The 21,686-nt window shown below is 41.8% G+C and overlaps 1 protein-coding gene across 3 annotated transcripts in view; it reads left to right on the top strand.

The window, feature by feature from the left end:
* CYTH3 (cytohesin 3) overlaps nucleotides 1–21,341 on the top strand; it is a 51,961-nt gene extending 30,620 nt beyond the window's left edge. The window contains exons 5-13 of one of the 3 annotated variants that reach the window (XM_063343242.1): nucleotides 1,212–1,330; nucleotides 4,902–4,982; nucleotides 7,003–7,115; nucleotides 8,579–8,727; nucleotides 9,535–9,647; nucleotides 16,733–16,811; nucleotides 16,893–16,964; nucleotides 17,108–17,262; nucleotides 17,896–21,341. In XM_063343242.1, the coding sequence (XP_063199312.1) occupies nucleotides 1,212–1,330; nucleotides 4,902–4,982; nucleotides 7,003–7,115; nucleotides 8,579–8,727; nucleotides 9,535–9,647; nucleotides 16,733–16,811; nucleotides 16,893–16,964; nucleotides 17,108–17,262; nucleotides 17,896–17,968 (954 nt within the window). In that variant the 3' untranslated portion in view covers nucleotides 17,969–21,341. Of the gene's footprint in view, nucleotides 1–1,211; nucleotides 1,331–4,901; nucleotides 4,983–7,002; nucleotides 7,116–8,578; nucleotides 8,728–9,534; nucleotides 9,648–16,732; nucleotides 16,812–16,892; nucleotides 16,965–17,107; nucleotides 17,267–17,895 lie in introns of those variants that run through there. The other 2 variants (XM_063343241.1, XM_063343243.1) reach the window with 2 other exon arrangements.
* The last annotated feature ends 345 nt before the right edge of the window (nucleotides 21,342–21,686 follow it).

Raw genomic sequence — 21,686 nt, 5'->3', positions numbered from 1 at the left:
CTTTTTTGAATGTTACTGCAGGGCCTCCTGTGCTATGTCAAAAAATAATGGAATTTTCCCCAGGTGTAATGAAATAAAAAAAGACTATATTCTATTTGCAAAAATTGAAAAACTTCTACTATTTCTGAAATTTTGAACTATTCTAGCAGGAAATAAATATTTGGAATAATTTATTAAGCTCTTCTGCGCATGTTTGGAATCCAGGGCGCAAAGGTTCCGTAGGGCTGCCGTTGCTGCGTTTCGCTGGCGTGCTGCTAACAGCTCTGCGGAACCAGCAGGAGCAGCAGCGCCCTTGTTGGGGACTGTGGGGGCAAAGGAGCACGCTCTCCATGGCCTGCTGAGTGCTGGAGGGATGTCCCCGCCACCCTCTGCGTATTCCTTCTGTAACTCGTAGTCTCCTCTCTTCACCAGCTCGCAGGGAGCTCTCTGGGCATCCCCGGGGTGGGCCAGCTGTAGGGCCAGTAATTTCTGCAGACGGAGCAGCCCAGGGCTTGCCCGAGCGCCCGCTGAGGGAGGGGGTAAGACTCTGCTGGCTTTGATGGAAGCGCCGTGCTAGAAGCGTGGCTGGCTCGTGGACAGTCCTCTGTGAATAGTCCCGTTTACGGCTCTGTGAATAGCTCAGTGCCAGCACGGCCAGAAGTCGCCGATAACCCCGGTGTCGGCGCAGCCTCCTGTGAACAGGCTTCAGTAGCTTCATCCGCGACTTCTGCTGCAAGTCATGGCTTGATGTGTTGGGTTGCAGTTTGTAGATATAACAGATGCGTTATTTTGTGTCATGGTGGTAATTAAGTTATTCCTATGTACCTCTTCATTATATGATTTTACAGATTATGCCTCTGCAGACAATTATGCAATATTGGGAACAGGCCAACTCTCACATTAACTCCAAAGAGCAACGTGGAATCATTATTCAATTAATATTTGATATTTCTGTTGTTGAGGGATTCAAATTGCCACTTAGTACTTCTAGCCTTAAAAATATGTTCTCATCTTAATCTTCAAACTGGTACTAAATATTGCTTATCTAACTGAAAAACATTTGTTTACCATTTTATTGAAAAAAAAATAGGTCTGTAGGCTAATGTAATTTTTGATGTGCTACGTATTTCTCTCTGTCAGTATATTAATATCAGATGTTATGACCGGTATTTACATAAATGCTTGTGGAAGAAAACATAACATTCCTTTTCCTCTGGAATTGTTTTTCCTAGGGAATACAGTTTCTGATAGAAAATGACCTCCTGCAGAACACTGCAGAAGACATTGCACAGTTCCTTTATAAAGGAGAAGGATTAAATAAAACGGTAATTGGAGATTACCTCGGTGAAAGGTAAAATAAAAGTACTGAAACTTTGTTTTCTTGAGTTTACAAAGCCCACTTGGGGGTTTGGTAGTTCCCTTCCCCTTCACAGGCTGCACGAGAGCGCTGCTTTGCCGCTGACATCTGTAGACGCTACAGCAGGAAGTAAAACTACTGCGGTATTGTGATAAGGTTTTTCTTCTGTTAGCTTGTTGTTCTTTTTAAATGGGTACATTGTGGAATGATACTTATTTCGTTGTAATGTACTATTTTGAGAAAATACCCTTACATTTGGCCATAGTGCAGAATTTAATACCATAAGATTTTGGAATGCCTGAGAGTTGTATTGCATCAGTTCCGGTAACTCTTGATACTGTGCCCGGACCAGGAGTGATTTACAGTCACTAATAACTGGATAGTAAAGAAATTGCTTATTAAAATGGGTAGTTCCTGGGACAATAGTTGTAAGCAGGTTTTAGTGTTGTCTTCTTCCCTGCACACAGACTTACTATTAGTAAGGGCGGCCACACCGTATCTTTATCGATCCTCGTACAATAAACATGCAACACACTTATTTATGCATACTATTGCAAAACACAATTGAAATGCAAATCACTTCCATTGCTGTGCAACCTAGGAATTGATTTTGAAAAAGGCAGCAGAACGAGGCAGAAGCGAAGAGCGGGTTGAAGTATGTGTCTCTACGTGCCCGCACACGTGCTGGTCCAGATGCCGGTTACGGAGGTTTAAAAGTTGACTCATTTAGGATATACTCCTGTAGCGATATGTTCCGGCAGATCCCATAATCTGTTTACAGCATCAACAGCTTAGTTTGTGCTCAGCAATTTCCTCCTGACATCAATAGGGTTAATGAAAGTTTTCACTGTAATATGTCTATTTTGAAAATAGGTCTTTGCTAGGAAGTTGCTGTACAGTTTATGTAGACATTTCAACATATTTTTTTTATACAACAGCATTATGTTGTTTGTCTTGAATATTTGGGCAATCAGTATTATAAAATCACTTATATATTAATGTCCATAATTGCGAAACTGTGACAAAGCTTGTATAAAGGAGTCTGTGTTCATTTTTGAGAGCTGCGTTCTACCTTGATATTGTCTTCTGAAATACTTCCAGTTTTTCTAGCCCTGTTCCCAGAACCCCTGCACTCGTGCAAAAAGGTCTTACCAATATGTGCAGGCCCACTGGAGTCATCAGTAATATTCATGTGGCTATTTTTGGGTTCACATTTAAAGCTAAAAAACTTACTGCTCGTTCTTTTGCATCCCTGGCAGGATACTGCTGGGCAGCACTGTGGTCTAAGCTGAAAATAGAGGGCAGCCCTTCTTAGTACTGAGTATGCATACAGATAAATACGCAATTCGGTTAGATCTTCTGAATTTTTCAAGACTTAAACACAGACAAGTAGTGGTTACACTCAACAGCAAATTTGATCGGGGAATTTTGTATAAATCTATCAACCGGATAGTAAAATCTTAGGAGAAGTTAAAAAAAATTAACATACTGCTCCTATTTTGCCAAAATGCAAAAGCAACCGATCCGTTTTAAGGAGCAGTTGAAGTAAAAACGAGATTTAAAATTATTTTTTGCTTTAAAAGGAACTTTTATTTAATGTATCCAATCAGTCTACTTTAATTGCGGGGTGTTTTTTTTGCATATTTCTTCATTTCTGTGAATGGTGTAATTAATATGGTAATGGGAAGGCAAATGGTATTTCTGTCTCTCTTTTTTTTTTTTTCCACTTACATGCATTAGTAAGGAGGGGTGGAGGTAAAGAGATGACAATCTGATTTTCAGGAATGTGTATGGACGTTTCAAGGTAGTCGGCTCTGGAACGGGGAATTGGTTCATCATACTCCTTGAACTGCAACATTAATTTCCTGGAATTCTCATAATTTTTATTCATCTTCATCTGAAAACAATGTATTAGGCTTTTAGGTCCCCGGGGTAAAATGAAAACCCTGGGATAAAATAAAATGTGACAATTGAGGTGGTCTTAAGCTGCTAGTTTTGCTTTTGTGATTACCTCAGGAACAGGCTACTGAGTGATTTGTGCTGTGCAAATGGCAGCGCATGTTATAGACGAGTTTTTACTGAGCTGTGTGCTGTCTTTTGTCAAGGCATCAGCAGTCTCAGGACATTCTCTTTTACTTTGCCACTCCCGCTCAGGGGCCCATCATGAATTACTTCTGCATGCAACCTACATAGAGCTGAAGACAAGACTGGGATAGCGGGCAGAATGAAAAAACATTCTGCCATAAAGAGATATATTTTAAATTATTGACTTTTGTAAGTGTTAAAGCACTCAGCAAACTGAAAAAAAGTGAATGGTAAAATGGAACGAGATGATACCTAAAAACGTACAATAAATAAGGGATTAATTACATTCTGGAAAAGATTTAAGATTTCTTTATATGTGAGTAAGACTTCACTTACTTTATTTTTTTTTTTTAAGTGGCTTCCTAGACCTTTCATGATATTTGGCTTGTGTCTTTGGAGCTGTACTCAGCACAAGTATCGCTATTAATCCAGCCTATATTAAAACCTAGAAGAGCAAAAATTAGCTATAAGGCTAATATTTGTTCTGAATCACTGCTGCTTTATGTACATAGAAGCAAAATCAATATTGGGCTTAGAGTAACAAAGTACCCTATTGAGCGCTCTCTTTTATTACACTCTTACGCCACTTTATTTCACTGCCCTGACAAGTAGTCACGCAGTTGAGTTAGCTTTACTAAATTTTGTGAGAATTGCTTTGTTTTGCCTGACAGAGCTGGTGTGTTTTTCTGTAAACAATGTGGGGACATCCTGATGAGCGAGCAGTTCGTTTTACGGCCTTGCTGGTGGGTGTCGGCGGTTAGTCTGACCGCGCGGTTAGTCAGCAGCGCAGCGGATCCTTCCTGCTGGGTGCACACCTTTCTGTTTTCCGGTGGAGGCTGATGTGCAACATTCTGTCTCGGTGATGTATTTAGAGCACACCCTGCGCATTATAAACCTTTCATGCTTCTGGCGTGTGAGCGCAGTGACGGTGTAGACTAAATTCTGTCTGCATCCGAACAGTTTGGTGTTCCTCAGCTGGGTGGCCTGGCCCTGGCTGGATGCCCGGTGCCCCCGGAGCCCCTCCATCGGTCTCACACATGGGATAGTTTGGCTTTCATGTGTTGTGTGGCTAAAGAAATTAATCCTACATTAACCATTTTTTTAAGAGGTCATGACACTATTTCTGCAAAAGGCTTTTAACTGGATAGATTTGTCAGGTACCATCCCATATCAAGGCAGGTGCGGTAACAGTAAATGTGAAGCAAAGAAGGCCTGGCCGTTTTCAGGTCATTTGTATAAGCAGTGCTAAAATCAGTTCAAGTGTACTGGCTCTTGCTAACCTACCGGCAAAAAAGGGCAAATTACTAGTATTCAGTATTAAAATACCTCTCAAATAAACGTGTGAACTATTTCTGATTACTTGATTTGATCAGTATGACTGTTTATTTCCTTGCTTTATTCTTGGAAGCAAATAGAGATAACTAACAAGTCTTTAAAGTTCAGAATTGCAATTTTCTATTTCCGTTTTTGTCTTTCATAGAGATGAATTTAATATTAAAGTTCTTCAGGCTTTTGTTGAACTCCATGAGTTCGCTGATCTCAATCTTGTACAAGCCTTAAGGTGAGTAAATTCTTTCTTTTTTTTGACCTGAGCTTCCTTTATGGAGTTGCACGTTCACATGAGTCACTGTGTTGATTTATGTGTCAGAAAGCTGATCTACGGCTCAGCACGATTATACGCGTTACTGTGCAAGTTGGCAGAGACAGCTCTGTCTTAACCCTTCCACTTGCTTGTGTGTGTGCTGCCTTTGAAAGTGAAAACTTTTAATTATTTCAGACAAGTACAAACAACTAAAACGTAGCTGTAACTCTTTGGTGTGCCCGCCACGTGTGGACATTTGAAGATCTGTTTTGTATCTTAGCAGAGAGATAGGTAAAAAACAAGCAAGCCCCTAACACAGGCAAATAACTCATTTTCTTCACTGCCGTCTTCTTTTTCCTTTCCTACCACCTCAACTTGTTCCTCTGGACGGGGAGGGGGGGAATCCCGCTGACCATAATCAGTGATTATGTTCAATTACAAACTTTGAATCAAGTAATTTCCTCCTTCTTTCCTCAGAGTTTCCCACTTGTCAAGTGAAAGAAAGTGTAATATCATAGCGTACTTTTTTCTTTTGCTGAGCTCGCAGTTTACTTGATTTCTCTGGGATGCCAGCATACAGTGACCTTGTGAAGTCCCTTCTTGTCTTGGTGGAAATCCGTAATAGATTTAGCAAATTGAGTTGATTTAGACTCTTCTGCCAGTTTCGTTGCCACAGGTGACTCCCTCCTGACCTCAGATAAATTGAAATGTCCGTGTGATCTTTGTCCCTGGTGCGGTGCCTTGTGATGTGGAGTCAGAACAGCTTTGCTGTGGTTGAGTGGTGTGGTGACCGTAACTTGAGCTGCCTGAGGCTTGTGCTAAGGAAGCCTTTTCTCTGGCTGCTGAGGCTCGTCTGGGAGGCTTCATATTCCTGTCTCTTGCCCTATTAACGCTAGGTTTGACTTTACTCTTTTTTAGCAGCTGCTACTATTAAATGTTTGTATTTTGGTAGCTTACAAAATTCGTGATCTGGGTTGGAACCTCGCACGAGGTGAGTAAAAGACAGTATGTAGAGCTGACAAACTAAAGATGGCCTGCGACACTTTAATATAATGTCCTAAAATGAAAACTGATGAAGACAGGAGTAAATGGTTTTATATTGGCACCCAGCGTACAGGGAATATCGAGAACTTGTTTTGCATGGCAGAGCATGTAACTTTGCTGGTTTAGATAATTCTTTCTCTAAACAAGAAAAGAATAAGCGATTAAATTCATTGGAGCTTTTTAGCGCCACAGTGTGCCAAAAGTAATTTGTGAAGACTTCTGTCCTGTATGCATTCCAGCGTACCTGTGTATAGAAATAGTGAGTTACGAATGTAAAAACTCTATTTCAGCTCATGCTGCTAAAGAGGAGCACAGATCTCTTGCATATATTGCAAAATTACTGAGGTGATATCGTGCGTCTTTATTTTTAAGGTCTGGGTCTGATTCTTGTAGGGTGAACTTACACTAGACAGGCAGCACCTCTCTAAGCACTGGGGTTTTTCTTGTTGTTGATGCTATTTTTAAATGCTTGAGGAGTTCAAGATGCTAAGTGTTTTTCTATTCCGTGCTTCTCTCCCCTACCAGAAGTATTTTATGTAATGTGTCTTTTTACATCGTAAGTAAAGTCTAGCTGAGTGTTTATTGCTTTTAGTAGCCAGAAAACCCAGGGAGGAATGAACTGATTGTTTCCCCGTGGCATTCTCATGGCAAAAATGGGATGCATACAGAAAACTGTTTACTAGTCTGGAAAAAAGAGAGAGTCTCAGAATATGAACTGCCATATTATCTTGCCTGATAGCATGCAGTGTTGCTGGCTGAATTACTGGGCTAGCCATCTGTGCATGTTGCTTTTATAATAGCTCCTGACTTGTGTGTTGAGAGATTGAGAACATATTTCTAGGATATTTTATATAGACATTGCAGGGTTTTTTTGATTTTGCTTCTGATTGTTAGTAATATATGCTTAATACATAAATAGTGGAATAAGACTAACAGCTACTCTTCCCTTCTCTAGGCAGTTTCTGTGGAGCTTCAGACTCCCAGGAGAGGCTCAAAAAATTGATCGTATGATGGAAGCTTTTGCTTCACGCTATTGCCTTTGTAACCCCGGAGTCTTCCAGTCTACAGGTTAGTCACAGGAAACAATAGGAGTTCTTAAATGTGTGCATATTTATTATTTTAATTTCTTTTTTTTGTATCATGAGACATTTCTGAGAAGTGAGGAAATGCAACTGTCTAATCCTGTGCTTCCAGGAGGTGCAAGCTTATGGTCCGAATGCATTTCCATTTATAAAACTTCAGCATTTTTATATATATATATATATATATATTTAAAAAAAATATAGTATTTATATTATATATATAAATATATATATATATATATAACCCAATTAAAGTTTAAAAAACACTTTAGAAATGTCACCAAAGATTTTGGCTAGGAACTGGAAAAGTAAGATTCTCAGGGGCTTAAAGGCAGAAGAGACCAACAGGCTGGGCAGTCTTGTCTGTCAGTGGTAAGGACTTTAGACCTCGTTATCTCCGTATCAAGGCCACCTGTACGTGGCTGTAGTATATCATCTAGAAAGTCATCCATTTTTGTTATGAGGACTGTATCCTTTCTCATTAGTTGTCTGCTCCACAATATTTTATCTCTGTTAGAACTGCACTTCAGTTTTCCATTGAATTACTTGGTTTAGAATTACTCAAGTCATAAAAGCTAGCAAAACTTTGTGACACTGTACAGAACGCCCGAGCATTCTGGCATTGTTGGTCTATTTAGTTACGTACACGCAGAGCTTGCTTTTCGGCACTTAGTTTGAGGAATAAATAGGCTAGGAAAAGGTTAATGTGAAGCAGGTCTGCAACAGCTAGAGAGGAAAATACTTATTGAAAACAAAATGCTGAAAATGCAAACACATTTTTCCTCTATTTAGCAGAGAGGTTTCCATCCTGCTTTTTCTTACGCAGGATCTTGTACTTGAATTCTGGGAGAATTTACTATAATCATAACCACGTCAAGAGGCATGATAAGATCTTCTTTGTCATCTTTTGATATTATTCAGTGGTGCTAGCCACCTCGTGTATGCCAAGAAATGGAGTCAATGTCATTTTCAGTCTGTTTAAATGCAGCTCAAGTGTTATTTTGAAGAGACTGTCTTTTCTCTTTGGAGAAATCCGTGGAAGGACTTTGAGTAGGACCAAGTCTCTTATAAGATCTACCAATATGATCTAGGTAAAAATCTGTGTGCAGAGAACATTTTGCCCAACAGCGTTTCAGTGTTTCAAGTAAAGTGTTACTTTAGTGTGATAGCAATGATTTCAAAGAGTTTTTTTAAAAAAAGAGATAATTTGGATTCTCTTGTACAGTCTTTCTCATACTGACTTTTAATTTGAATTGTTACATATCTTTTTTTTTTTTTAGGCTTATTCCAACAGTTTAAAGAAAGATTTGAGATTTTGCTCTTCTGTATAGTGTTTAGGATTTTTTGACTACCTGTTTATTTTATCAGTCAGAATGAGCTGTATAATCATTTTACAGGTTTGCGTCACAACACAGAGAAAGGTAAATCATTTTTCAAATCTTATTTCAGATACATGCTATGTGCTTTCATTTGCGATCATTATGTTAAATACCAGTCTGCACAACCACAATGTAAGAGATAAACCAACAGTAGAGAGGTTTATTTCTATGAATCGTGGAATTAACGAAGGCGGAGACCTTCCAGAAGAATTGCTACGGGTAAGTTAGACTGGGTAAGACAAGGCATTGCTTTGTGGTTTTAATAGGAAACTTAGAAGCACATGCAGCAGTTCTCAGGCAAATTTGTCACGGGAAAGTAAGAACATTTTCTAGCATGGATAACCACCCGCGTAGCTGAAAGAAGCAGTTTCTGATATTCACAGCTGCTTTGAGGTAGTTCTCCCTATCTTCAATCTGTTGTTGAGGAGAGAAGGTTCCAGAGAAAATACTCTGTATTCCTCTCTGTAGTTTGCTGATGGCAAAATTCTTGTGGAATCGGCTTTTTATGAAAAAAGAAAAAAAAGTAGTATTTCTGGATAAGCCAGAGAAAGCCAGAAAAAATAGTAAAAACCATTGTTTCTTTATTGCCTCTCATTTCTTTCCATGTGTCTTGTGGAGCCTCCTCCTCTCCCTTCAGATACCAGTAAAAATACTTATTTCTCTAAGACAGTGTGATGGCCTAAACTGTTTTCTGAAAACCCAGGTTCATTTGGCAAAACTTGTACCAAATGAAACCTGAAGCTCAAACCTTTGAAATACTGAATCCTGAAGTTAAAGAAAAAATGTCTTTGTTAGGAGTGCTTATAAACTCTGTAAAAAGAGACACTTGTTTGTAGATGAAGTAGCTTAAAATGAAGCTTAATCCAAGTAGTAAATAACAATTGAGATGGGATGGTCCACAATGTTACGGACAGTATTTCCTATGCCTTTTATACAAATAGTCTGAGAAGCAATAAGATGTCCTGGTTGCGTTTTCTGTTAGACATTTATTAATGAGGTCTTTTTCCTTTTTTTTTATTCTTCTAGAATTTATATGAAAGTATTAAGAATGAGCCATTTAAAATTCCAGAGGATGATGGAAATGATCTAACGCATACGTTTTTTAATCCAGATAGAGAAGGTTGGCTGCTGAAATTAGGTTAGTTATAAGGGCAGTTCTGCTGCTACGTGTTTGTTCGTTGTTGGCGTGTTTGCTGCCTCTGTGCCTGTCCGCTTCCTTGGGAAGGTAATAGGATTAACGTTGTACTTCCTATTTGAAAATGTATGAACCAAAATAAGTAACTCCTTTACATGTGAAGGTTGTTACTTCTCATTTTATGTGTCCAATTTAGCAATCTTGTTTCAAACTTTGGAGTTTTATTTCTGATCTATGAGAAATAAAAACTCAGCGACAAAAAGGAAACGCCGTATGGTATTCACCATTTGCTGTGGCTGATAAATAACAACTAAGTCTCCATAAGGTCGTTTCAGAAAACTCTGTGATATTTCAACGGAGTTTTCTGTGTACAAAAAAAGGATGTCTCTTCAAATAGTTATTTTTGTATGTCTTTATTTTTCCATATTATTTGTGAGTTTCTCTTGGTTTGGTTTTGGCTATGATTTTTTAATGAGTGGTTTAAATGTGCCTTCTTGTTTTCCTTATGGCCTATGACCTATCACCTTTCTGTTCTGTGACTGGCTGTCTCTGCTTATTCTGCGTTAGGAGGTACGTATCTGATTGCTTTCCAGTCCCCTCCTTTTCAGTTGCTCATTCTTTTTATTTTCTCCCTCCTTCCTCCTGATATTTTTTTCTTTTCTTTTCTTTTTTTTTCAAATCAAATTTATTGCAGCATTTTGTTTTTACGCTCAGCGTCACTAACAATATCATCAGTGCTACTTTGAAAGACTGGCATGTCAGTGTCTAGCTCACATGCGAGTGTTCTGCAAAAGGAGAAAGTGTTTACATCTAAAGCAGAAAAATAAAGATGACTATTCGGCATACTTTTCTTGTTCACTGAAGAACATAACATGGGAAGAATAATTTCTACTGAGAGGAGACAGCATGTCTTTAGTCTTGTAATGAAGCTCCAGAGTGATTATGTTACTTGTACATCAATTATATTAGATTATTGAAAGATTGGTTACATTTTAACTATGCGTTTATAAAAGCTGTTCTTTTTTCTGCTTATTTTCCTTTAAAAATAACATATTTAGCTTAACAGGATCTTAAATGAGCACCAAATTTAGGGTTGCAGAAACTTTGCAGTCTCCTGGCTCTGCAAGATGGCCTCGTTTACAGACTCTTTAAAGTTGATGGGGATTCACTTTTTTCACTTGGGCCTAGGGATTATTTTTTTTCCTATGTAGAGGAGACTGAAATTCTATTTTAACTTCTTTTTTTAATGAAATAAATAAACCTCTCGTATAAAACGCCAGTACACACTCCAGTAGATCCAGTTGGTGGCCACTTCAGTGTGTAACTGCTTGTTAGAGTCGAAGGGCCTTTGCACTTGCGAATGGTGACCAAAGCGTGAGAAGGGAAGCGTGCTGGGGTGCACGTGGGGGTGAGTATGGTGAAAGCAGAGCCTGGTTAGAGCCTTGGGCCCATCTACTGATCGCACGTGGAAATCGGTGGCCGTGCTAGTGCTGGGAGGAAATGGATGTGAAAAGGAAGCATTTGGAATTAATTCACATACTCTCCAGTGTCTTATTTTGACCCGTGCTGCAGATGCTGTAGAGCTCTGTGTCTTTCTAACTGCAAAAATTGCTTTTTGACGCACGATGGCTCCTCTGACTCCATTTCAAAGATGACTTCGCAGCTTTTCTCCATTTTGTAGCGTGAGGCGATAGCTATCTCAACAGAAAAGGCTTTCAAGATGAAGATAAAATGTGCTTTCTGGAGGAGAGGTTGGGGATAAGCTGTGCGTATGTCTCTCCTGTGTCCCGTGTGCTCTCGTATACTTACACACATACTGAGAGTGCAAGCAAGAGCCTGAGTGTGTGTAGAGGAGTGACAGCATCCCTTCTGCAAGCCACTGTCAGTAAAAGACATATAAGAGATCTAGTAAAAAAATAGGGGAGCAAAGAAATTGAAGAAAATATGGTGACTCAAAGTCAGCGAGAGCTGCCAGGTCCCTCTGCACAATGCGTCTGCGGCTCTGGCACAGCTCGATAAAACCAAGTGTCTGTTACGTACGATGCAGGTGAGAGACAGTGCGCAGAGAGCCCAATAGCAAAAGCCTGTGTGGGGCGGAAGGGTGTTGCATGTAGCACTCCCATGGCACGAGGGTTATTTGAATAAAGAAATGAAACATGTCCAGAAGCCTCTGGTGAATCAGCCAGTAAAAGGGTGAAGCTTCCATGAAAGACAGTGTGTTTTTCCGCAGACACAGACTGGTACAGACAAACACGTTTTGCTAGTTCGGATGCATTGCCCAGAAATACACCCCGCAATATTTTCTCTTTTCTTTTTGTTCTTTCTCTCTTTCCTCTCCCTTGAGTTTCCTATTTGCTAGGAGGCTGAAGCTGTATGTTGACAGTGCTGTCTTGGTCCACATTGTCTGCATTTTTAGAGCCCTTTCTGTTGGGAAACTCTTGTGAGATGGGTAGGGTTTCCTTCAGTTCTGGAAGCTGCTGATATTAAAAGTTTCAGTATTATTGAAACGCTAAGGAAACTCTATTCCTGCGTGAGAGTTTAAGAGTTCAGTTGTGATAGTACTTAAAAGTCGGAACCATTCTATGAATACAAAGTTTTATATAAAGCTATAAATATGACTAAGACAACTCGCAAACCCTGGGTATATCAAGACAATGTTTTGTATTTGGTATTTCTTGTAGTCCACTCTTCCCACTTACCTACTTGTTGCCCCTCTTTTTAGTATTCCAGCTCATCGTATTGATTGTCCTCTGGGCGGGAGATGGACGTTGTGAAGCTTGTACTGTGAAATGCGTCTGTCCTAAGGCAGCCTGGCCGGGCACTGCCTTCTAGAAAGCTGGCAGGGTGCGGAACGCTTGTGGAGCGCTTGCTGGCTCTGAGTTGTTCCGCGATGACTTGGTGTAAGTCCCAGTGCCAAACCTGGCAGCCAGACAGCAGTTCTGGTTTTAGCGGTCTGGACTCAGCTGGTGTCTTTATATCGACACCTTTATCTCGGTAAACCTGAGTTATCGTTCAGTTCCACATCGTTTGAAGCATGGTGTAATGAAAATGGTGCTGCAAGTGAAAATCTGAAAGCTGCTGCGTGCTAATGAATCCTCGCTTAGAGCAGCTTGAGACGTTACGAGCTTTTAAATTTTCTGCATCATAGTTTTTAGTGGTGTTGGTACCGTGAAATTTCCGGCCATCCGCTTTAAATTATTTTGAAATTGTTGTTTGGGCGCTCTGTCCTAATGCCCAAGTTGCAATCGTTTCGCACAGGGAGGCGTTTTCTTGCTGAAAACAGCTTCTCTTGGCAAATAGCTTGGTTTGCATAATATTTTCTTCGAGTTAGAGGGAAACTGTGACATTCTTCCACCAAACTGGAGAGGAAATGATTTGAGCCAGACGCGCGATCGTGTTAGTTTTTTCTGCCAGTCAGGCAGTTACTGGGAGCTTGGAGACCATCCAAGGGCTTCGCATTGAGGCCTGTCCGGCCAGTGGCGCTTATTCCAGCACGTCCGTCCCCCGAGCACGCTGCTTCCCCCCTCATCCGGGGGGAAAAGTGGGGGCTGGTGGGGAACCTGGAACCCTCCGGTGCCTGCCCGCTCTGGTGGTGCCCGATGCGCGTGCTCGGCTGAGGCGGTTGATGCTGTGGCCCAGGGAGACTTCTGTTCTGAAGAAACCCAACCTTTGATCCAGTCGTCTTATAATTACACAGTTTTCGAGTCCATTACGCCTAGTGGTGTCTAAATGAACTGAGAAGAAAAAAGCATTCTTGATGCACACATCTCTCTCTTTCCCCTCTAAAACTATGTGAACACGCTGAAGATTTGAGTAGAATTTTCTAAGTTTGGATACATTGCTGCCTTTAGCCTTAAAGCCTTTTTTAATTTTGAAATTGGTGTTTCCGAAGTCATTGACAGTTCTTTTTCCCTTTAGTATAGGTGGTTTCTTTTACCTGTTATCTAGTTCATACTTTGCCCAGTGTTGGGGGGGGGAATCCTCTGTCGGGTTACGTAGGTGAAGAGGATTTCTGTTCCTCTTTATGTACATGTTTTGCCTTGTTGTGGCCTTTTCTTGTAGTTCCCTTAGATTTACACCTACAAGATCCTATGCTTCTTTACTTTGTTGTTTGAGATGTCTTTGCATTTTAGTTGATCAGATAGGTCTTTGAGAAGTACATCACTTGTGTCTCTCCATTTCTGTAGGTGTTTAGGGTTTCATACTCTGATTTTCTTGATCCTCTTCTGACTTAATTCAGCTTTAATCTTTAAAGGGCTGGCAGCTGGAATAAGGTATGACGTATGGTACTAAACCCTTCATTGTTGTTTCGTGAGCCTACAGCAACCTCGGCCAAGGAAAAGGCTGTTTTGTTACCACTCCTTGCCCGTTATTCGTGCCCGCAGAGCTCTGGGGCCGTGAAGCCTTGTCAGCCAGCCCCTGGGGTTTTGCCCGCTGCAGAGGCACGTTGCAGGCACGCTGTCCGGTGACCCCCGCGAGCTCCACCAGCACCGTTAGATTCTCTCTCAAGCGTTATTAGCCTTTGTGCGCTGATGACAGCTGCAGCAAGTCGTGGGGTGGGGAGACAGAGCCGTGTGAGAATAGTTCCTTATCCCGCCCAAAAATCCTGCCGTGCTGCTGCCTCTCTGGAGGAGATGGGTCACTGGTGGTGGAGCAGGGACTCGCGGGAGCGCTGGGGCCCAGAGAGCCGCTGGCGGGCTTAGGGAGAAGGGGTGTCATGGGAAGTATTTGGTCTTCGTCCCGGCTTCAGCATGAATACTGTCCTGGAGCTGGGGAATGTTTCATGACAAAAGCTTCATCGAAACCGCAGTGTGATTACACAAGGTTTCAGGCTTGAGAAATCTGGCTTTTCCAAAGAGGGGATGTTGTCAGGAAAAATTTCAGCAAATGCAACTGACATTTACTACTACACGCTTCTAGGAGGCGTGTGTTTTAAGCCCATTGTTTCTGCCTTAAGTCATAAGCAGGCCTTTTTCTGAATGTACGGTTAATACCTGATTATTTTTTTATTACGTTTTGACATGATACCACAATTTACAAGAAACGCCTTTGTTCGGTTTGAGCTGCCTCTGCGACAGTGAACCCTGTGCCTGATTTTCACCCTCTCTCCTGCTGAACTCTCATGCTAGACCTGGGCGCGCCGTGGCGTTTGGTGCTAGCTGGTGGTACCTGTTAGCTGAAAAGCCTGGTGATGTTTTCGTGCTGTAAAAACGTTAAATGATGTTAGCCTCGGAGAGCAGGACGTGGCTTAGAGTCGGGGCAGTGGGTGCTGGGCTCTAGGAGAAGAGGCGTCGTGGTGCACGGGGCTGCCCTGGCGGTTGTCCCGACTCGGGTGTTGTGTCACCCGCCCGCAGGGGAGTCAGGAAGAAGTTTGCTGGCTTTCCATTCTCGGCCCAAATACGTCCTGATACTTGAACCAGCTCTTACTCAAGGTGATGGGAATGTTTCTAGTGACTTACGTGCCAGTTTGAATGTTTCCACAATGCTTTATTTGAGGACCTGTCACAGTGGTTGTACTGAAATACCACCAGTTCTTCCCTCACTGTCTCCAGTTCACTCAACCATTCATTCTGTCACGGCTTCTGCATCTTGCACTGTTTTGCCTTCTCTTATTTCACCGCACTTGCTTGCAGATTAAATTTTTCTTAAGATACGTGTGTGTGTAGTGAAAACATAAAGTTTCTTGAGTACATTGAACGCTGCAGTGTGTTAGTGCCGGGGTATCGTGTAGGTGGTGGGAGAAGCACGAGGAGGATACAACACGCAGCGTCTGTGGTGCGAACACGTAGTTGGTTGGTACCAAGAAATTCGATCGTATTCCTAGAATTGTCCTTTAATTTAATACGATTTGGATTTCTGTACTAAAGAAAAACCCAGCAATCTCAAGTAGAACAAAAAGATTTAAAAAATTACAGTCATGTCTTAGTTTTCGTGATATGACTTGGATTAAAATGGGGGTCTTGCGTGTATTAATGGTACTCTTTTATGCAACTATTTTGAAATGTTGGGTTAATGAGATTAAACCACTGCTGAATGGATGATGCACAGGTGCTGACATAATCCTGGTGTCGGGTAACTGTGGTGGAACTAAGCCTGTATATTAACAACACGTGACTGCTTCATCTGCAATTGCCTTTCCTGGAAATTAGTTTTAAAAATCATGTCAGTGTGGAACGCTGGCCATGTTCTGAAGTAGCCGACTGCAAAGACCAGCGGAAAGGGCTGAGACAATAATGTTTTTTTCCTAAAAGGAATGTTCCCTACAGTGTGACATTAGCAGGTGTAAGGAAGAGGAGCTCTCTGGTTGCTGTTGTCTAAACTGCTAATGCAGGAAAAATGGGCGTTTTTGAAGCAGTAGCTATTTCTTCTGCCAGGTGTACTCAATGATATATTAACCCATAAAGACAACCTGTTTTTAAAATACTAAATGATGAGAAGTGACTAAAAATGGTACATTTTGGCATGTGATCTGCTCCTTATTGATGACACGTCGTATTTGTTCTGCTGATTATGTCTACAAGCACCTTACGCGCTTGATGCTGTATCTGGAAGCAGAGATAGACTCTTGGACGTGTATGCTCACGAGTGGGGGGAAAGGAAGGTGATAAAACGCCCTTAACTTCTTGGTGGGGCCCTCCCCTCGTGCGAGGGGCCGGGGAGGGGCTCGCTGCTGTGGCCGGAACCCGGTTGCTGGTTCTGCCGGTGACCGCCTTTGCCGTAGCGGCACCGAGTGCGTTCCCGAGGGCCGAGCGCTGTGGCTGGCTCTGGTGCGCAGACCGCTCTGGCGGCAGGGACGGAGGGAGCCGCTCTGGCAGCTGAGCGAGAGAGGAGACATTTCCAACTTGAGAGCACGCCCTTTTTGTGGCTGTTCGGTGGCAACGCCGAGGTTAATGCTGCCTCAGGAGTTCGATCCTAGTACAGGAGTTACAGCAACGTGTTCCCTTAACCTCAGCTCGTCTGTGCCTCATCCATTTAGGATTAAGTAATTAAGCCATATTTTGAAAAACGAGCAAAACTAAATCACTTTCTTACCCATTGCTGAAGCCGTGACAGCAACACACATTTAATGCAGCCATACCGTTTGATTGTAGGGGGAAGAGTGAAAACATGGAAGCGGAGATGGTTTATTCTGACTGACAATTGCCTGTATTACTTTGAATACACGACGGTGAGTATATGCTACAGCGAGCTTCGTTTGTAATCGAGATATTGAAGTGGTTAATAATGTGATATCTTCCAAATTTTTTAGGACAAAGAACCTAGAGGAATTATTCCGTTAGAAAATCTTAGCATAAGAGAAGTTGAAGACCCTAGAAAACCAGTAAGATATCTTCTCTTTTTTTTTTTTTTTTTTTAATGAAGACAAGTGAACCATATAGAATTTGGATGTAGTGTTAAATGAAGATGTCTGTCAGGGTTTTTTTGTTTGGTTTTTAAACTTATTTCTTCCTTTCTACCCTGCAGAACTGCTTTGAGCTCTACAACCCCAGTCATAAAGGTCAAGTAATTAAAGCGTGTAAAACTGAAGCTGATGGCAGAGTGGTGGAAGGCAACCACGTAGTGTACAGAATATCTGCTCCCACCCCAGAAGAAAAGGAGGAGTGGATTAAATCTATCAAGTGAGTTTAAAGTCTTAAATGTCTCCCAGAAATGAAGTGTAAGCTCTTTTTGGAGTAAGGTACTAAAAGAATTAGTATTCTAACTTGTTTAAAGCATTCTGATGCAGCAATATCCTCTAGGATTAGTGACAAGGTACTTGGGGTTGACGGATCGAGGCACAAATCTCCTGTTAGTGTCTGGTCTTAAGGAAATAGCGCTCTTAACTCAAATGAGGAAAATGTGGATTTTTATTTTTTTTTCTAAGCAAACGTAAAGCCTTGCGTGAATCGTCTTTAGCCCTAATTTTATTGGATTCTTACTTCCCCTAATAATTAACTTCAGTGACATGTATCTCAAGCACGTTCACAGTGCAGCTTTAAACTTTCACAGCTTGACTTTATCTTGGAAGGCTTGTAAAGCAGACCCACGCTTAAAGAGATAAATAACGGTCAAGATGAGGGTATGAACTCGTAACAAATCACAGGTGAATGGCATCTTTTTCTAAAGAAATATTTGTAATGCTTAGAAGTCAACCATCCGTTATCTTCTTAAGAGCATGGAGTCATCCACAGGGAAGAGAGAACGAAAACAGGTTTTGGTTTCAAAACCAGATATTTGTTAACCAAACCCCCGATTCCTTTTTTCTCTTCCAGAGCAAGTATCAGCAGGGATCCCTTTTATGATATGCTGGCAACCAGGAAACGAAGGATTGCAAATAAGAAATAGAACATGATGGGCAGCTTGTATACCTGCATCGACCTGTAAATGAGCGTACAGCTGAAGTGATAATGTACAAATTGGACAAACTAAATGAAGACGATAACTGTAAATGCTATATATATATATATATATATATATATATATATACACACACACACTTTACTATGGCACAAAAACTTGGCCAGACCTGTCAGGGTAAATAGTTATTGGCATATAATTTGAACTAAGCTTCAAATCCCAGAGGATGATTATATTGGAACTTAATTCAACTGAAAACATGGAAGCCTTGTTTTCACTTGCGTTAGTTACAGCTCCAGTTTACTTGGGTATTCGAGGCTAATAGTAAAATGTCCTGTATCTGTTGTTTGACGCACTTCCCGTAAAAGGAGGAGCGATTGTAAGACTTTCATCTCTCGCTAAAATGCAGCACCAAAAGTGGAGTACAGCGCTTAATTTTTCTGTAAGCAGAAACCCCACAATCTCAATATCGTTTTTGAAGTCTTGCGTGTTTCGCGGGAAGCGAAGAGCTGCGTGCAGCTTTCGTTTAGGAGTCGCTCTCCTGCCTTTATGGAAACAGCTTTTCTTCTCCTCAGCAGCGCAGCTCAGCGGTAGCGCGGTAGTGACGAGTTGTGCCAAAGGGCTCGGTCGACGTGCGCTGAGAGATATGCAGGTGCCGGCAGCCAAGGTTGGGGTCCGTAGGCGTGACGCCACGTACAGACCTGGTTTGGTACTTGCCAGTAGGCTGAAATTCATTCCTGTCTGCTCATACCTCGCAATAAGCAGCGAGCTTTAGTTACTGGATTAATCTGCTTTTTATATAGTAACATCCTTCTTATGTTTTAGATACGTTGTAGTTTAATTAACACTTAGTTACTACTAAAGGAGTAAGATGACGGGGCTTGCATGGGTTGAGGCTTTGCTTGTGAAAACACCCCCGAATAATTTCACGTGCGTTTAATGTTTTTAAAGGGAAAAACCAGGGAAGTGAAATCTCTCTGTAAGGTACAGCCCTGCATAGTGAAGCAGGATTCATTCTTGCGCTCGAGTACAAACTTCGGACGTACAGACAAGTTCAGTATTTCTGTTGCATTCTTAAAGGCGATTTTTCAGATCTGTGCTTCAGCAGTTGAAATTGAAAAAATGAACAGACATCCTTATTTTTACTTAAAAAATGAAATCTTACGTATCGATTATCTAGCGCAGCTAAACTCCCACTCAAGCACACGTCTCTCTTTTTTGTAGTTTGTGGAAGATCTTTCTGTGGTGCTACGGACAGTCTTTCAGTAACACGTAAACTGCTACAGCAGATTTTACTACAACGCCTTTCTGTCGGTAGCACACACACCGCTCTTAAGGTAAAGCCCCGAATTTCCCAATGGGGGCAAAAAGTGGGGTTTTTGGGCCCTACTGCTTCTGTTAGTTCTCCGTTTTTCACAAACGCCTTGGACCCGAGCCGTGCCTGCTGCGCCAGCGAAGGCTTGGGAGACCCGACACAGCCAGAGCAATTCTGCCGCTTGTATCCCGAAGCCTCTGGATGCGCTGCGGGGAACGTGCCGCACTGGCAGAACACAGACGTACTGAGGCGATCTGTTCCACATCTCCTTCGAACTGCAAGGGAGAGTCTGTTCCATTGTTCCCGTCTTACTGATTTGCCTTGTTTTGCACGGGGTGTCAGCCTGTGAATGCTTCGCGCTATTGCATGTTTGCAAGAAAGGCCGAGAGGAAAAGAACAAAGTCAACGCGTTCACACCTTAGATTTCCCCAGAGTACGTGGAGTTGCACTCGACTCGGATGAGTGTCCAAACCCGAGTACTTCCAAGTGAGTAAAACTCAGCCACAGGAGGTAGGATCCCTGAGTAAGCGTCACTGTGGGGACATCTTTGCTTAATGGAACACGTTTAAACTCTTTATAGAAACGAATCAAGTTGTGTGTCCTGTTTGCGAGGCAGCGGGACTGTAGCGCTGCCAGCATCACTTGTTCTGAGTCTTCTGTTCTGCGACTTCCAGTTTTGTTCTCAAGCAACGCGTAAGTCGGTTTTAGCTGTGGACAAGTAGATTTGTAGTGCGAATAGTGACAAACGCGAATCAGTGGTACTAATGAGTGGAAAGGTGAAAAGCAGCAAATAAAGTATTTCTGGAGAAATGCGAGGTTACAAAAGCATTAGTAAGCCATGAAGCACTTTTGTATCAATTCTTCTGAAATATCACCTTCAAGAAAATTATTTATTTAGCCAGGTGAGGATGTCTGCCTATACGCATGAAGGAAATGCCTTGAGAGTTCATTTGCTGTATTTAGTTTGAAGTTCTTCTGTCCGGCAGAAATAGTTATTTAGAATAACATGTAACTGAGGATATTCTAGCAGGAAATATATTATTTCTTAGCATTAAAATGCGACATCTTAAACAGCTATTTGTGGTGCTCAATATATCTATTTAATTTACCAAAGCTAATGGAATAGCATTCTTGTGTGTGATAATATTTGATTTCAGATGTTCTTCGTAACAGTATTAACAGGGAGTGAAACTGGCCCAAAATTTCCACTGGCCACGAGGCCAGTAAAACAAAGTGGCTTGTGAAAATTTTGGCCAAATCAGGTACTATCCCCGAGGGTGAAAAATCTCTCTCATCCTTTCCCTTTCTCATTGGGCTTCGAGTCCAGGGGTGGCTACCGGGCGCAGCTGCTGGTGGCCTGGCGCGGTCTCTGCTGGCGCTGGGCCGGGCCGAGGGGCCCCGGGGACGGCCAGCGGCTCCCGCTGCGGCACGGCCACTTGCCCGGTGCCTCGGCTCCTCACCAGCCCCGGGGCCCGTGGGAGCCGCGTTGGCTCCGCCAGAGCCCTTCGGCCGCCGCCGTCAGCCAGGGAGAGCCGAGGGAAGGCTTAAGCTCAGCTGGACTGACTTAAATTTTACAATATTCTGACAAAATAAGCTCTACGTCACTTCACATTTTGAACTGTTTTGAACTGGTACAAAACTGAACCTTTGTAAACCAAGCAGCATTTATAATGCTTCATATATAAAAACAATGCATATTTTTAAGATTTATTACATATCTATGTAGATATGCTTGCTGGAGGAGCTGGGTCTGTTGTAGACCAAACGCTACAGCCTGACTTGTGGCTTACCAGTTTCATTTCTATATTTTCTTGGAAAATGTTTCTAGCTAGAGTTTAAATTTAAAATGTAAATACTGTACAGATATGTATTGAGATAAGTATTACTTGGTGTACGCAAGTGATTTGCATGACAAATACCCTGTATCAATCATTGTTAAAAATGTGATGTTCTATGTAAATCCACCGCAATATTAATGTTTTCATTTATCATTGAGACCTGTTGCTTAAATTGGGAGATTTTATCAAAAATAAAGTGTGAAACTATGCTATTGTATAGCTCCTCATTTACCAAGAATACATGGGAGACGATTGATGATATTTTTGGTTTGGGTTTTTTGTGTTTGGGTGTGTTTTTTTTTTTTTTTTTTTTTTGTTAGAGCCCAAGGTTCAAGTTTACAGCATGTGTTAAACTGCTCTTGTAAGTAAAAGGCCTCTTTTCCCTACCTTCAGGCACGCTAATTTAAATTATCAGGTTTAAATTTTCAGAGAGAAAAACCTTCAACTGCAAAACCGATTCTGTAATGTCTGCGACAGCTGTGAGCGTCAGTCCACGACGAAGTGGTTTCCCTCGAGAGCCGCCCGAAAGTAAGCAGGAATTTTGTCCGTTCCC

Source organism: Chroicocephalus ridibundus, chromosome 8 (genome assembly GCF_963924245.1).
Source record: "Chroicocephalus ridibundus chromosome 8, bChrRid1.1, whole genome shotgun sequence".
NCBI lineage: Eukaryota > Metazoa > Chordata > Aves > Charadriiformes > Laridae > Chroicocephalus > Chroicocephalus ridibundus.
This window is presented reverse-complemented; position numbering and strand designations above follow the sequence as displayed.